We start from the raw sequence: 17,134 nt of genomic DNA, 5'->3' as shown, positions 1-17,134 counted from the left end.
CTGAGACATACAATGTAACTAACCTTAAACATCAACCTCCTTGGAGAATACAGCTACCTATTTGTGATACAAGTCTTACTATCCACGACAAATATGACACACCACATAGTATAATTAAAAAGAAAGCAGCAGAGAAATTAAACTCTGCTAAGAACTTCCACATTTTTACAGATGCGTCTAAATCTGACAATGGGGTAGGGGCTTCTTTTACAACTTTACACCAAGACTTCTCCTTCTCACTGTCCCTTAGATCAACCGTATTTTCAGCAGAACTTCTTGCTATTTTGCAAGCAATAACATTTGTAAACAATAAAAACATAAAAAATTCTTTGATAATAACCGACTCTTTAAGTGCCCTCAGCTCTATGAAACAGTTATACGCAAAACATCCCATCTTATTGCTTATAAAGTCAGAACTAATGAGGTGTCAAGAAAACGATCGATTTGTTAAATTTCTTTGGGTTCCGTCACACTGTGGTATAACTGGAAATGAAAAAGCTGATCAGTTAGCAAGGGAGGCAACAGAAAATCCACAATCAACATTAGTCACTAAATGCGTTCATAGCGACCTGAAGCAACATTTTAAAAACAAAATAAGTGAGAATTGGCAACTTCACTGGAGCAATTCAGAGACATCTATGAAGAACATTAAAGAAGAGGTAGCTGTATACAATCTCCCACAAAAGCGACGAGACCAAGTATGCATCTCTAGGTTGCGTATAGGCCACACGAAGTTAACACACGACTACCTTTTAAGTGGCGAACAAGTTCCCATTTGCTACAGTTGTGATAGTGTAACTACAGTGAACCATGTGCTAGTGGACTGCCCTTTATACACCCTAGAGCGACATCAAGTTGGATTACCGACTACATCCAAAGAGTGCCTAAACGGGTCAAATAACGACAGAACTATAAACTTTTTAAGAAATGCAAGACTCGTTCACAAAATTTAATGTAACATTTTAGCCATTTATGTAATTATTGTACCATGCTAATGACCCTTAGTGGTTGATGCAATTTTGTAAATAAAAAAAAAAAAAAAAAAAAAGCCAACGAGAGTGACAATAAATACAAAATCAATCATTGATCATATATTTATAAAAACACAAGCTAATCTAAAACAGCAAATTAGTATTGATCCGTTCGTTTTTCACACTGACATGACTGATCACTTCACTCCAGCCGTTTTGGTAAATAATGAAACTAAAAAAAACCCTACACCTGAATCTCCAGTCATAATTAAAAGCCTTAATATCGGAAAACTACAACAGCTTTTAAAAAATGAACATTGGAATGATATTTATATAAACAAAATAGATTCTCAAGTTGCATATGATACATTTATAAATAACTTAAATAATTACATACAAACCTCTACGGAGGTAAAAAGTATGAATAAAAAAATATTAAAAATAAAACCCTGGATAACGGTGGGGCTGATGTCGTCAATCAAACGACGAGATTTTCTTAAAAAGAAGTTATTAAAACAATTTTCACCAGCACTTAATGCTGAATATAAAAATTATAGAAACAAACTTAATAGTCTACTAAAAAAAAACAGTATCGATTTAGCATTCGAAGCGAACAGTTCGTTTTTGCGTGTGTGATCGGTGAAAATTAGTTTTGGTGAGTCGGTAATTAATAAAATGGAAGTCAATACCATTGGCAAAGGACATCCACCCGATCGGGGAGGGACGATAAATATTAATAGTATGGAACTGGATCAGGAGGAAAAACAAACACAAATAAGTCAAAATGCAAGTTCACAGGTACAAAAGGTAGCAAAAACACAATCAAATAACTTTTTTCCAGTTTATCAGGTAAGCGATAACAATAATTCTAATGAAAACCAGTTGCTAATTAAACCTATTAAAAATAAATATACACAAGGAGACCAAGGACCGTATTTTGTCTATTTACAAAACCGAAACGGGCACATTGGCCGTCTACATCGAATCGCCACCGCGCGTCTTGTGCTTTCTGCAGAACCTACGGTAAGAGATAATATAGTTCACATCAGCGTTATTGGTAGAAATAAAGTTAGAATTGAATGTAATTCATATAAAAGCGCAAATATTTTAATTGATAGTAAAAATTTATTAGAAAAAGATTATGACATATACATTCCTAATTTTATGGTACAAAAAAGTGGAGTAATTAAAGGGGTCGATAAAGGTATCTCAGAAAACGAATTAAAGGACATTATTGTTTGTAAATATGGTAATTTTAAGGTATTAAGTGTAAAAAGAATGAAAAGAAAATCAAACAACGAGCTGATAGAGACGGGTACGATAGTGGTGACTTTTAGAGGACAAATGATACCAAAAGAAGTTATCATTGAGAGAATGATATATCAAGTCGAAACCTATATACCGAGAGTAATACAATGCCTAAATTGTTTAAGGTATGGCCACGTCACTGGTCAATGTAGAGGGAAAAAAAGATGTGGACAATGTGGACAGGAGCATGAATCTGAAGCATGTGAGTTAACAGAGCCTACTTGTTTATTCTGTTTTGGAAAACACTCAGCACTGGACCGAGCAAAATGTCCTGAGTTTGAGAAACAAAAGGCTATCAAATATCTTATGGTAAACGAAAATATGGCATTTGAAGAAGCAAAATTAAAATACAGTAATAGTTATACCTCAGCCTTAAAAACATCAAATGCAGGAAATAGATATACAATAACAACAAAAAGAAAATGGAGCGAAGCCACTCAAAATAAACCGGTTTACCCATATTCGGAAGAACATGAAAATATTTTAAACAATCCTAGCACCTCTGCGTACCCGCCTCTACCAATTCCTAAGAATATTCCAATGTATCACAAACAGGTAACACAAAATAACCAAACAACAAACAAAAACCTTAGTGAAAATATATTAACAATTTTTAAAAATATATTAGGTAAAAAACTTTTGCCGACAGAAAATAAACAAATTATGGAAGAATTTAAAGATAGTCTAGAAAAAATTTTAAATGGATCTAACAAGTAAAAAAATCTTACAGTGGAATTCACGATCGATAATACACAATAAGGGACATTTCGAAAAATATATATTTGAAAATAAATTTTTGGCTATATTATTGAGTGAAACTTGGTTGAAACCAAACACAAACATAAATTTTTCTCGATATAATATATTTCGCGAAGATAGACCGCAAGGTTTTGGAGGGGTCGCAATATTATTAAATAAAAACATAAATTTTCAGAATAACTTAGATTTTTATAAAATAAATAATGTAATGTGTGTTGCAGTACAAGTCATTTTAAATCAAAATATTTTAAATCTATATTCTCTATATGCAAAACCTAAACTAGGTATATCGAAAAATGAGTGGGTCAGGTTCTTTAATAGTTTAAACAAACCATTTTTAGTGGGGGGAGACTTCAATTGCCATAATAAAATATGGGGATGTGATGAAACTGATCGCGAAGGGATAAATCTTTTTGAAGCTATGGAAGAATGTGGACTTAATTTCTTAAATGACGGTTCGGAAACATTAATTCGGAGGTCCATGAATAAAAATAAGTCAGCTATAGATCTAACAATTTGCTCAAGAGATATCTATTATAAATGCTCTTGGCACACAGAAAATATGAGTCTGGGTTCAGACCATTATCCAGTAGTTATCGAATTTGCACATGATAGTAATGTAAATACCTGTTTTGATAATAATGATATAATTAGAAATAGAATTAAATGGGATATTAAAAAAGCGGATTGGACAGTTTTCTCTTACTTGTTAAGCAATAAACAAAAAGACAATATAGGACAAAATACAGAACAAGAATATCAAATGTTTTATGATTCTATAAATGATGCTAGTAAAATTAGCATTCCAGAGAAGAGACAAGTGACCAATGCAAAATTTAATAAACCATGGTGGAATAATGAATGTAGGGAGGCTATTAGACTACAAAAAGAGGCCTTTTTACAATTTAAAAGAATATCTAATCACGAAAATTACTTAAAATATCAGCAAGCAGACGCATATAAAAAAAGAATTATTTTAAATAGTAAAAGAGCCTCATGGAAAAATGTATGTAATAGTTTGAACAAAAATACACCGATAGGTAAAATATGGAGTGAGATTAGAAAATTAAAAAACGCCTATAATCCATCTAAAAATCCAATAGTTGAAAATGAATGGATCGAACTATTCTTTAACAAAATTGCCAGACCTTGGGTCCTAGAGGAAGAAATTACATGTACAACGAACAGTACAATCACTGAAGACAGTAAATTTCTAACAGAATTATTTAATTTGGAAGAGCTTAAAAATTGTTTAAAAAACAATAACAACTCAGCTCCAGGAAAGGACAGTATTCACTATAGTATGCTATATAATTTGCCTATCCAAAGAAAAATACAACTACTAAATATAATAAACCGCATATGGACAAGCATGGAAGTTCCAAACTCATGGAAAGAATATATTATAGTCCCAATTCTCAAGCAATACAAACCCGCAAATTGTCCTGATTCATACAGAGGCATTTCGCTATCGTCATGTATCTTGAAAACATTGGAGAGAATGATTAAACAAAGATTAGAATTTTGGCTGGAGAAAAATTCTCGACTCTCTCCAACACAATTTGGATTCCGAAAATCATGTTCAACAATGGAAAACTTATCACACTTGGTACTAGATGTTTACAACTCATTTTCTACTAATAAGTCAGTTGTAGCTACATTTATAGACGTCGAGAATGCATATGACAATGTTAATCTGGTAAGCCTGTATCACCAAATGAAGAAAATAGGAATCCCAGATATACTATGCTGGAGAATTTATAAACTTTACAGTAATAGAATCTTGTATATCCAAATTGGGAATAAACTATTAGGTCCCAGAATATCAAACATTGGGATACCTCAAGGAAGTATTCTATGCCCAATATTATATGCTATTTATACTTCGGATATAGGTAAAAGCATATCAAATAGTACCCAAGGTAAAATATTACAGTTTGCAGATGACATATGTATTTACGTAGACCAAAACGAGATAGAAAAGGGCTGCAAAATAATAAATAAAGTATACAGTTGTTTACTTGAAGACTTGTATCACTTAAATTTAACAATATCTTTAAATAAAACACAAATTTGCATATTCTCCAGAAAGCAAAAACTTCCCGAACTAGTAAAAATACAAAACGTCCAGTTCAAAGTTCAACCTAAAATTAAGTATTTGGGGATGATATTAGATAGAAAACTGAGCTGGAAAGACCATATTGAATACATTGTGACAAGAGCTGAAAAAGGTTATAATGCATTACGAGCAGTAAGTCACATAACTTGGGGAGCAGATGCCAATATTTCATTAATAATGTACAGATCATACATAAGATCTATTTTAGATTATGGATGCATATTTTATAATCAGGCAGCCAAAACTCATCTTAAAAAAGTAGACGTGTTATCAAATAAATGCCTTCGATTATCTATCGGAGCTCTCATAAGCACCCCATTGTCAAATTTAAGTATAGAGTGTAATGAACCACCACTATACCTAAGAAGAAAAACTTTATGCGAAAAGTTTATACTTAAAAGTATTGCTAAAGAGAGTTTAATAGGGGATAAGTGTCAAAAACTTTTTATACATGACCTAACGAGTGAATACTGGAAGAAAAAACCTTCTTTACTACTTGCTGAAACATATAACAGCTTGCGCCAATTTAAAAATAAATTATACACATCAAAAATATCACCCACATTTCAAATATATCTAAATAGCACTCCTAATATACAGCCAATTTACATGAAAGATTATTCGAACTTTCCAGCGAATTTAAGGAACTCTATGTTTAATGCAGATATAGAAACACTATGCCCACAGTATTACCAAATTTATACAGATGCCTCAAAGATTAACTCTAAAGTTGCTGCTGCCATATGGGACCCTAAAACACAGTACAAAGAAGGAATAGGACTGGATGAAGATACCACGGTATTTACAGGCGAACTAATAGCAATATTGAAAGCAATGCAATACATAGCCACGATCAACAATAACAACAATAGATTCGTAATACTGACAGATAGCAAAAGTGCTCTAAGTAAATTGGAAAAGTGGACAGGACATAACAATCATATTATTATAGAAATAATAAGAAACTTTATCGAACTCAAAGCCAAAGGCAAAGAAATATCTTTCTGCTGGATAAAAGCTCACTGCAATTTAAAACACAATGAAATTGTAGACAAACTAGCAAAGAGTGCTACAGAACTAGAAACTAACTGTGAATATAAGCTAACACTAAATGACGCATATGCTTATATTAATAACAACAAAATGAATAACTGGAAAGAATGGTATACCAACTCCAAAAAGGGACTGTATTATAAAAGTATTCAAACAGATATTCCATCTAAAGGCTGGTTTAGTGATTATCAAGGCAACAAGGTCCTCATATCATATATATGTAGACTTAGGTTTGGTCACTCCTTAGTTCCAGAACATAAATATAAAATAGGATTGTCTGACACAAACTGTTGTGAATGTGGAGAATTAGGATCCGCAGAACATATGATATTAGATTGCAAACTAAAAGAAAAAGAAGTAGAACATTTTATAAATCAAATTCATACTAAACAACACATAAGAAAACCTTTTAGTTTACAAACACTGATTGCTACAAAAGATAAAAGTATCTACGAGATCCTAATTAAACACATTAATAATATAAAACTAAAATTGTGAAATTATATATATAAGTTACCTTTGTTTACCCCATTTGTTGACCCTCCTTTCCGTGGTCTGGTCTTGTTTGATTTTGCTCTGAAAGACCCCTGAGCACTTATGTATCCCAGTTAATAATCCTTAGGTTAGGAAAAAAAGAAAAAAAAACACATAATAAATAAATAAAAAAAATAAAAAAAAAAAATATATAAATAAATTACAAAAAAAAAATAAATTAAAATAATTAAAAAAAAAAGAAAAAAAAAAAAAAATAATAAAAAAAATATGTGTGTATATATATATAAAATAAAAAAAATGAAAGAAGCTATCATTAAAATAATAAGTACTTATATTTGTAAATCATTATTATCAAATAGGTCATTCATATTCAAAAATATAATGAGAGTATAACAGATATCTCATAAGATTTTAGTTAGTAAACAAATTTGGTTCGGCTAATGGATTAAGTCCACAGTCAAGAAATCCGATAGCACACACAATACTAAAAAAAACCAAGAATGACTTTTATCAAAATAAAATTCATGAAGCTGGTGGAAACACAAAAAAAATGTGGAATATTATAAATGATTGAAAAACATTGAACACATATCAATTGTTAATGACAATATAACTGTAAGTAATAACAAAGAAAAAGCAGATATGTTTAATAATTCCTTTTCTAATATTGGTGCTGATATGGCAAATAGAATACCGGTGACAAGTATACCTGATAATTTTATTGCTAATGATAAGGTTCAATCTAGCTTATTCTTAAAACCAGTAACTAAAAATGAAGTAACAATACTAATATCAAAGTTAAAAAATAACTGTGCTCCTGGACCAGATAAATTGTATGCTAAAACAATAAAAAATATCCTTGATCTAATCTCACAGCCTTTAACTCATTATAAATTTGTGTTTTCAAAGTGGTAAAATACCACTACAATGGAAAGAATCTGCAGTCACCCCCATTTTTAAATCCGAAAATTCGAGTAAACTGAACAACTATAGGCCCATTTCTTTAATAAATAATTTTGCTAAGATATTTGAAATGGCCCTAAAAGAAAGGTTGCTTGAATTTTTTCGTATAAATAATGTTATTTCAGATAAGCAATTTGGTTTTGTAAAAAAATCAAGTACAGAAAGGGCTGTAGTTGACCTACTGGAGAAAGTGATAGGAGCTGTCGATGAATCATTTAAATGCTTAGTGGTTTTCCTTGATTTAGCTAAGGCGTTTGACACGGTCTCTCATAAAATTCTCTTAGATAAACTAAGTAATTATGGGGTTAGGGGAATTGCACTAAATGTAATAGCAGATTATTTGTCGGAAAGACCTCAACGAGTACAAATTGGCCCAGAATTGAGTTCTGAATCTATAATAAAATTCGGAGTACCACAAGGAACAGTACTAGGACCACTTTTATTTAATATTTATCTGAACAATATCACAAGCATTAATAGTTTCAACGGCCACATTGTTTGTTATGCCGATGACACGCCAATATTATTTATGAGGAAAACATGGAAGGAGGTTAAAACCAGCTCTGAAATGAACCTAATACAGCTAAACTTATGGCTAAAATTTAACAAACTGACATTAAATATTAACAAAACAAAATATATCGCCTTTACCCCCACAATTGTTGACCAACCTACAAATTTTCATATAAAATTGCATAACGCAAAATGTCAAAGACAAAATTGTGACTGTTCTTCAATAGAAAAAGTTTTCTCTATAAAGTATTTAGTTGTCTTCATAGATCAACATTTACGTTGGTCAGACCATATCACTCATGTCAGTAAACGAATAAGGGCTCTAATGCATAAATTTTATATCTTGAGAGATATTCTACCCAGGAAAAAATTAATCATAGTTTATAACTCGCTTGCAGAATCAGTCTTAAGATATTGTATTGTAGCATGGGGTGGCGCGTTTAACAAAACTCTTAACATTTTAAAAACAGTTCAAAATACTCTATTAAAAATAATTAAAAAAAAGAAAACTGTATCCAACAAAAAAACTATATGATGAATCCAAGATATTTAGTGTTAAATCCCTCTACATATACAACTGTGTTTTAAATGTTTATATAAACAAATTTAAATTTCAAAACAACCGATTAACTCGATCAGTAACAAATATGGATATTTGTATTCAGCAGTTCAAAAAATCAGTAACACAAAGATCCCTAATGTTCTTTGGACCTAAATTTTATAATATAATTCCTATACATATCAAACAAGAACCTAAATTATTTAAATTTAAAAAATACATAAAAACCTATCTAAAAACCCACTTACAATTATTTTTGGACGCAATGTCTTAATGTATGAACGACAGCATAAAACGTATATAACGTATATAATGTATATAACGACAGCGAGTAAAATTTGGGTGTATATTGGTATTATAATTATTAACAAAGTATTCAGCAGCTAGAGAGGTTTACCGTCCGTCCTGTTCTGTTGCATTATCTCTTCGATAGTTAGGTATGTTACTTCTTAGTTCCAACCTTAATACTACTTTTATGTACAATTGATACAGTTTCGATTGAGATAGTACAGTGCAAAACAGGCAACTCCTGCCTAGGCATGCTGCTGAGTCAGTCGACACTAATAATATAGGATCTAAATGTAAAATGTCGTACATACATATTTTTGAATAAATTTTGAATAAATTTGAAAGAAAAATGGTGTTAACTTGAGCTTATTTTATTTTAGGGGTGAAATCCACCACTGCTTTAAAATTATTTTTTATATTTCTGAAAGTGCAGTCATCAAAGATTTTCACCTACGATTTCGTTGAACCTGCATTGATTCTCATGAAAATTGGTGAGTAATTAGAGGATACCTCAAGAAACAAAAATGATATAGTATTAATTTGCGCATCTTGTATTTTAGGAGTGAAATCAACCCCTGTTTTAAAATTATTTTTTATATTTCTGAAAGTGCAGTCACCACCGATTTTGTTGAACCTCCATATTCTCATGAAAATTGGTGAGTAGTTAGAGGATACCTGTGACACTGGATACCTGGACATAAACAAAAGTGATATGGTGCCAACTTGCTCTTTTTGCACTTTAGCGGTGACATCCAGCCTTTTTAAATGGTAAAAATGCAGATTTGAGCTTTCTGGCGCAACTAATCTAGTTTAATCAAATAAACTAATGTTTTTTAATATTTCTATGCATAATTTATGATTTTATTTAATTTTTCAACCCTTTTAGCAACGTCCGCTTTAATCAAAAATAAAAAAACATATTTTTGATTAAATATTTTTACGGCTAGCCTAATAAAATTTCACGTAATTTTTGAATTTAATGGTGGGAAAGATTCACCAATAACTCACAAATAAAAACTGTTAGGTATGTGGAATGCTTAGGAAAACAGGCCCGGCCCCAGGGGTGGGCGAACTGGGCGGCTGCCCAGGACGGAAAATTTAGGGGCGGCAAACTTTAGAGGACAGCCAATTTTTAGAATTGATTAAATAATTAATTATGTTTTTAATATTATAAAAATCAATATTATGAACAAGAGCGGCAAAAAGGCAACTAAGTGAAAAAAAAAATAACAATTGCAAGGTTCATTCGACGGGAAATCGACAACGCCTCCTTCTTCTTCATCGCATAAGAATAGTGGGATCATCGTCATTGGAAAAATTTAATAGAACTACTTATATCAATAATACAGTTATTAGCACAACAGCGGCTTCCATTGAGGAGCGATCCTGATAAACTTTTTCATCACAACAATGGTAATTTTTTAAGCTTGTTGAGCTCTTTAGAAAATTTGATTCTGTTTTACAAGAGCACATTAAAAGAACAACGAATGGTAGTAACAAGCAGCATCAGTAATTGGGAAAACGTATTCAAAATAAAATTATTCAGCTCCTCCATGACCAAATCAAAAATTCAATTTTAAACTTTTTGAAATCAGAAAAGCATTAAAGCATAATTTTAGATTGTACACCTGATATTTCTGGGGTGGAACAAATGACTATTACGTATTGTACGTTCTGTCCATTTAGGTTCGTGTTCTACAGAAGTTATTTTACAACAACTGAATGGAACTGGGAATACCTTTGGAAGATATGAGAGAACAATGGTATGATAATGGGGCAAACATGAGAGGGAAGAACTTGGGAGTTCAAAACAGAATTTTGAAAATAAATCCTAGAGCACTTTTTGTAACATGTTCTAGCAATTCACTCAACCTAGTCTTGAACGATGCTGCTAAAGCTCCTCACAGTTTGTAGTTTCTTACTTTTCCTTAGTGACAAAATTTTAGAACTTTTTACAATATATATTTCTAGCCTAACATTGAAACCCTTGTCCGAAACTAGGTGGGAAAGTAGAATTGATGCAATTACTCCCATCAGATACCAAATTGAAGAAATCTACGATGCTCTTGTAGAAATCAGTGTCAATAAAAACAATGATAAAATAGTTGCTCATGAGGCAAGCTGTTTGGTAAATTAAATCCGTGACTTTACTTTTCTTTGCTCTATGGTAATATGGCATGACATTTACTTCACATCGACGTAGTCAGCAAATCATTGCAAAGTATAGGGCTTTTCATTCACAGTCATTTGTTTCGAGCTTTTGTCATATGTCGTATAATCCGTGTTTATTAATATTATACACAGATTATACAACATATGACAGAAGCTCGAAACAAATGACAATTGATGAAAAGCCCTATTGATATGGAAGTGTATCAAGCTGTCGGTTTATTAGAAAAAAGGAAATCCATTTTAAGTCTCTCAGAAGTGATTTAAAATTCCAGGGCTATTTGACAGACGCAAAGTTAGAAAGTGAGAACTTGAAAAACGGAGGCACAGTAATAGCAAGAAAGAGAACAAATGGAAAGACAATTCCGCTATGAGGCTGAAGATGAAAATATGAACTGAGATCAAAAGACACGATATAAAGTTGACTTCTATTTAAAAAATATAGACACAACCGTTAATGCATTAAGTGATAGATTTCAGCGCAAATCAAGAGACATTGGTGAAATTTTTGAGTTTTTGTACGACATAAACCAGATTAGATTAGAAGGATATTACTGCTACGGATTTATCAGATAAATGTTTTAAGCTATGTGATGCTTTAACTTTTGATAAGTCAAAAGATCTAAATTATGCTGATCTAAAAGATTAATTCAAAATACTTTCCACGATTGTGAAGCCCAATAGTAGGTACACCGCTACAGAGCCTGAAAATGATTAGAGAGTATGATTTTGATTTCACACCCAACGTTAGTGTTGCTTTGAGAATTATATTAACCCTACCAGTGACAGTGGCCTCTGGAGATAGAAGATTTTCAAAGCTAAAACTAATAACAAAATAGTTAAGATCAACTATGTTCCAGGAAAGTTTGTGTACTCCAGCGACAATCTCTATTGAACACGAAATAGCTGAGTTCCTGGATCTTGGAGAATTATCAAAAGACTTTTCCCGTGCCAAGGATAAAGCGTTATATTAAAAAATTTATAAATTTTATCTGTTTTAAAAATTACTTGGATCTGAGTTGTGAGCAATGAAAGTTTTAATATAAGATAGTAATGTAGTAAAATTTCATGAAAATTTTGGAAATAAATTTGTGTTTTTAAGCGTGTATCGTACAAATAAAGTGGAAAATTGCGTATTAAATAATTTAGCACAAAACACACATCGATAAAAATACAATCGTGGTTTAAGTTGGCGATCGCTTGAAAGGTGGTGAGTCATGGGTCTACCAAAGGGAGGGGGGCGGTCGCCGATCTTGCCCAGGGCGGCAAAATCCCTAGGGCCTGAGGAATTACAGTACCATAACATAGCATTTTATTACAAATGCTGCTTAAATAGACAGCTTGGTTTCGTTTCCATTCAGAGGTGTTCATGTAGCTCCACTGAAGAGGTCTGTAGAGACCGAAACGTACGTATGGGGATGGTGGATCATCTCTGATTTAAAATAACACATAATTTGTTTTTAATAACAGGCCAACGATGAAAAAACTTTTTTGATAAGATTGCCTCTATCTTATGTATTTTAGTGTGCTGAGTCCGAAATGCATATTAAAAATGCTGTATCACCCACCATTCTTTCACAATTTAACATTTAAAATTGCATAATTACCTTTGAAACCAAGATGACTACTAAGGGCCAATTTCTCATATCGAGTTCAACTCCAGTTTAACCTGAACTTCTAGTAAACGTCAGTTTAAAGTCAAAATCGTCTTTCTCAATTCGCACGTTCAACCGATGGCAGTTTAAACTTGAACGATGCTTGAACGGTGGAATTCGGCCCTTCAAAGATTTCAGAACTCAGTTCAGATGATTTTATGGACTACGCATGCGTTGTATTAACACGAAACGCTGTCATAATATAAATATATCCTATTTTATTATATTAAGCCTAACGATAACGATAACATTATTTTTGTTTTTATAAAATTTATTTATAATTATTATATTGACTATTTGACTATAAATACTAAAATTTAAAAATGAATAACCATTTTCAATTTCGTTGCAAAACGAAAATACAGCCGAACCATATTCCAGTCCAATCAGAGAGTGCTGCAAGCACCTCTACCGGTTTCGAAACTTATTAGTCTCTCATCAGGAGGCACATATGCTGCTCTCCCTGATCCAACCAAAACAAACCCCAGCGTGCAGTCCCGAATTGCAACGAACGAAATGGCATAGATGCCCTAGCGGCAACTGCTAGCAAAAGCCGCTAGATTTAACTAGCTAAATTTAACTTTATTCAAAAACAGCATAAAAAAGGTAGTTCAAAATGGCGACAGTTTTTTACCTTTTGCCATCTATTGGCATTTCTCGAAAGCTGTAGAACGAGCGCTGACATGAACGTGCAATGAGAAATGCATTCCGAACAAAACCGTAGATCACCGGTGAACCTGGTTCAACTGAACCATAGATTACCGCAGGTATGAGAAATCGACCCTAAGAAAGAGAAGCTTTACTCTGGGCTAATTAGCAAAATACAAGGAAAAGTTATTTACCAGCAATTTTATTGCTGTAATCGAATCTTATTATTGTATGTATTAATAATATGGGTATGCAAAGTCCGCAGATAGTGTGCTACTTTTTTTATAAACAAAATGGCGCCCGAAAATCGTGTTTTTTTCAATTTTTGCTCTATAATTCCAAAGATTTTAACTTTACACCAAGAACACTCAAATAAAAATTCAGCGCAATTAAATTCTGCATAGAGACGTGTTTTTTCCGGTTCACTTCGACGAAAAGTTTCCCCGGAAAAAGCGGGTTTTTTCAACAAAATCTTTAATCTTCAACTAAAATTTTAGATAAGTATTTGTTAATAAATAATTAAATAACTTAGTAATGTAAAAGCCCTTTTCATATAGATTAATATTCCAGAAGCAGATGGAAATTGAATGAACAGTTTAGCAACAATTGAATTGTTAATTAAAAATTTACGGTCACTATAATAACGACAATAATTATGATGCATAAGAATAACTATGATTTTTTCATAAAAAGACACTATACCTATCTAATGTACATTACAGAATTGAAATGGGACTGTTTAAGCGGCCTCAGGAATATTTTAAAATTATAAAGAATTTTTTGGCTTATAAACAAATAGAATATCTCGGGAAATATTAAACTAAATTAAATTGTGAAAACGGTATTCGAAAAAAATGACAGGACGCTTATTTTAAACGAAAAACGTTTAATTATGATGAGTGGTTCCTGAGATACAATCGGTCAAACTTGACCGGAATTTACGGAAGATACAAACAATAGGATCATAATTTTCAAAGCATCACCTTTTTATTTTTGTCCTCTTTCTTGTCACCAATTTTCATATCTTTATAATACTCATAACATATATTATTATAATAAAAACTATCGATAATACGTGTGAAAATTGCCAAAATTCCAATCAAAAATTAGGTTGGAGAAAATGTAACCCTCAAAGTTCAAAATCGGTATACGTTAAAAAAATGCATTTTCTCGGCTTCCCATGGAGCAATTTCCTTCATTCTTTTTTTGTTCCCAAGTAACTCGAGTAGACCCATCGAACTAACACATTATTAAATGTCAAACTTGCTTTTGTTTTGTTATAATAAATTAATTTATTTTAAAATTATGATCCTATTGTTTACATCTTTGCCGTAAATTCCGGTCAACTTTGACCGGTTGTCAACTGTTTGACCGGTTGTGTGTGTGTGTGTGTGTGTGTGTGTGTGTGTGTGTGTGTGTGTGAGTAGACCCATCGAACTAACGCATTATTAAATGTCAAACTTGCTTTTGTTTTGTTATAATAAATTAATTTATTTTAAAATTATGATCCTATTGTTTACATCTTTGCCGTAAATTCCGGTCAACTTTGACCGGTTGTCAACTGTTTGACCGGTTGTCAACTGTTTGACCGGTTGTGTGTGTGTGTGTGTGTGTGTGTGTGTGTGTGTGTGTGTGTGTGTGTGTGTGTGTGTGTGTGTGTGTGTGTGTGTGTGTGTGTGTGTGTGTGTGTGTGTGTGTGTGTGTGTGTGTGTGTGTGTGTGTGTGTGTGTGTGTGTGTGTTTGTGTGTGTGTGTGTGTGTGTGTGTGTGTGTGTGTGTGTGCGTGTGTGTGGGTGGGTGGGTGTGTGTGAGTGTGCGTGTGTGTGGGTGGGTGGGTGTGGGTGTGTGTGTGTGTGACATTCCATTTTATGACAACTTAGTAGATATTCTATACTAATTGGAAAATTAACTTGTGTTTGTCGTAAATTGTAATACAATTGATTTATATATCTCTCGTTAATTTTGCATTCAAAGAAAATATGGTTCAAATCTCTTTTCAAATTCTTCAAACAATTTAATTTAGTTTAATATTTCCCGAGATATTCCATTTGTTTATAAGCCAAAAAATTCTTTATAACTTTAAAATATTCCTGAGGCCGCCTTAATAGCCCAATTTCAATTCTGTAAAGTACATTAGATCGGTATGGTGTATTTTTATGAAAAAATCATAGCTATTCTTATGCATCATAATTATTGTCGTTATTATAGCGACCGTGAATTTTTAATTACCAATTCAATTGTTGCTAAACTTTTCGTTAAATTTCCATCGGATTCTGGAATTATAATGTATACGAAAAGGGCTTTTACACTACCAAGTTATTTAATTATTGATTAACAATTACTTATCTAAAAGTTTATATGACAATTAAAGATTGTGTTGGAAAAACCCATTTTTTCCGGGGAAAGTTTTCGTCGAAGTAAATCGGAAAAAACACGTATCTATGCAGAATTTAATTGCGATGAATTTTTATTTGAGTATGTTTGGTGTAAAGTTAAAATCTTTGGAGTTATAGAGCAAAAATTGAAAAAAACACGATTTTCAAGCGCCATTTTGTTTATAAAAAAAGTAGCACACTGTCTGCGGACTTTGCATACCTATATTATTAATACATACAATAATAAGATTCGATTCCAGCAATAAAATTGCTGGTAAATAACTTTTCCCAAAAATGGCCTGTTCTCCGATAATCAGCCCAGACTACTTGTATTGCATTCAAAAAGGTTGTAAATAAGTTTTTAGGTAATGTGAAAGACCCTAACTACGACATTATATTAGCTAATTTATAAGATAAGTTTTTTAAGATATTAGATAAGATTTAAGATTTGGGATGTCAGATGAGCCTCAAAATCCAACTTTTTCATTACCATCTTGACTTTTTCCCTGAAAATCTTGGTGATGTCAGTAAAGAACAAGGCGAACGATTTCACTAGGATATCAAGGTGATTACTGTTGGTCACTTCATCAAGAACAACATAGTGCCTGGCACAGGAAAAAAAGCTACTTCAGAAGTTTTACATAAAAAAGAGAAAGAAAATACAAAAGCATTGACTCCTGAAATGATTGCACAGAATTATAATATTACAAAATAAGAATTAGATAAAAGGTTTTATTCTAATAATGTACCATTTTAATGTATTTCGGTATTTTGTCTCTTTCAAATTATTATAATGTATAATAAACCAGTGTCATAATGTGGGAAAACTATGGGTGATACGTAAAATCTAATTTCAGATTCTTTTTTAGCGCCAAAAAATACATGAGATTCACATAAATTTGTAAGGAAAGTTTTATAAAAAATTTTTCTTGTTGGCCTGTGAATTAATAGAGATAACATTTGATAAATCGTATAACACTGTTTACTGTATACACTATTGCATTTTAATATTACCTGAACCTCCCATACCCAGCAGCAGCGCATTGGCTAAAGGCTGCCTAATTATTCTGGAGATTCTGGATATGTGTATCATCGCATCCAAAAATAGCACCAGTTTCATCGGTTTCGTACTTTGAAGGTTATAATCTTCGAGATAATAGTTCAGTGCATCCGACAATTTTTCAAAATCTGTTATTTGCACATAAGGTCCTAAAACAAAAATCATAATTATATACACAGGATGAGTTAGGTCGACTGAGG

The 17,134-nt window shown here is 32.1% G+C and overlaps 1 protein-coding gene across 1 annotated transcript in view; it reads right to left on the bottom strand.

Annotated features, from left to right (window-relative positions):
* Positions 1-17,134, bottom strand: part of LOC114339583 (dynein axonemal heavy chain 1-like) — a 452,416-nt gene that overhangs the window by 172,459 nt on the left and 262,823 nt on the right. Inside the window, exon 11 of the mRNA XM_050660135.1 lies at positions 16,889-17,083. Within this exon, the coding sequence (XP_050516092.1) occupies positions 16,889-17,083 (195 nt within the window). The remainder of the gene's footprint in view (positions 1-16,888; positions 17,084-17,134) is intronic.

The sequence above is a fragment of the Diabrotica virgifera genome, chromosome 9, assembly GCF_917563875.1.
Source record: "Diabrotica virgifera virgifera chromosome 9, PGI_DIABVI_V3a".
Classification (NCBI taxonomy): domain Eukaryota; kingdom Metazoa; phylum Arthropoda; class Insecta; order Coleoptera; family Chrysomelidae; genus Diabrotica; species Diabrotica virgifera.
This window is presented reverse-complemented; position numbering and strand designations above follow the sequence as displayed.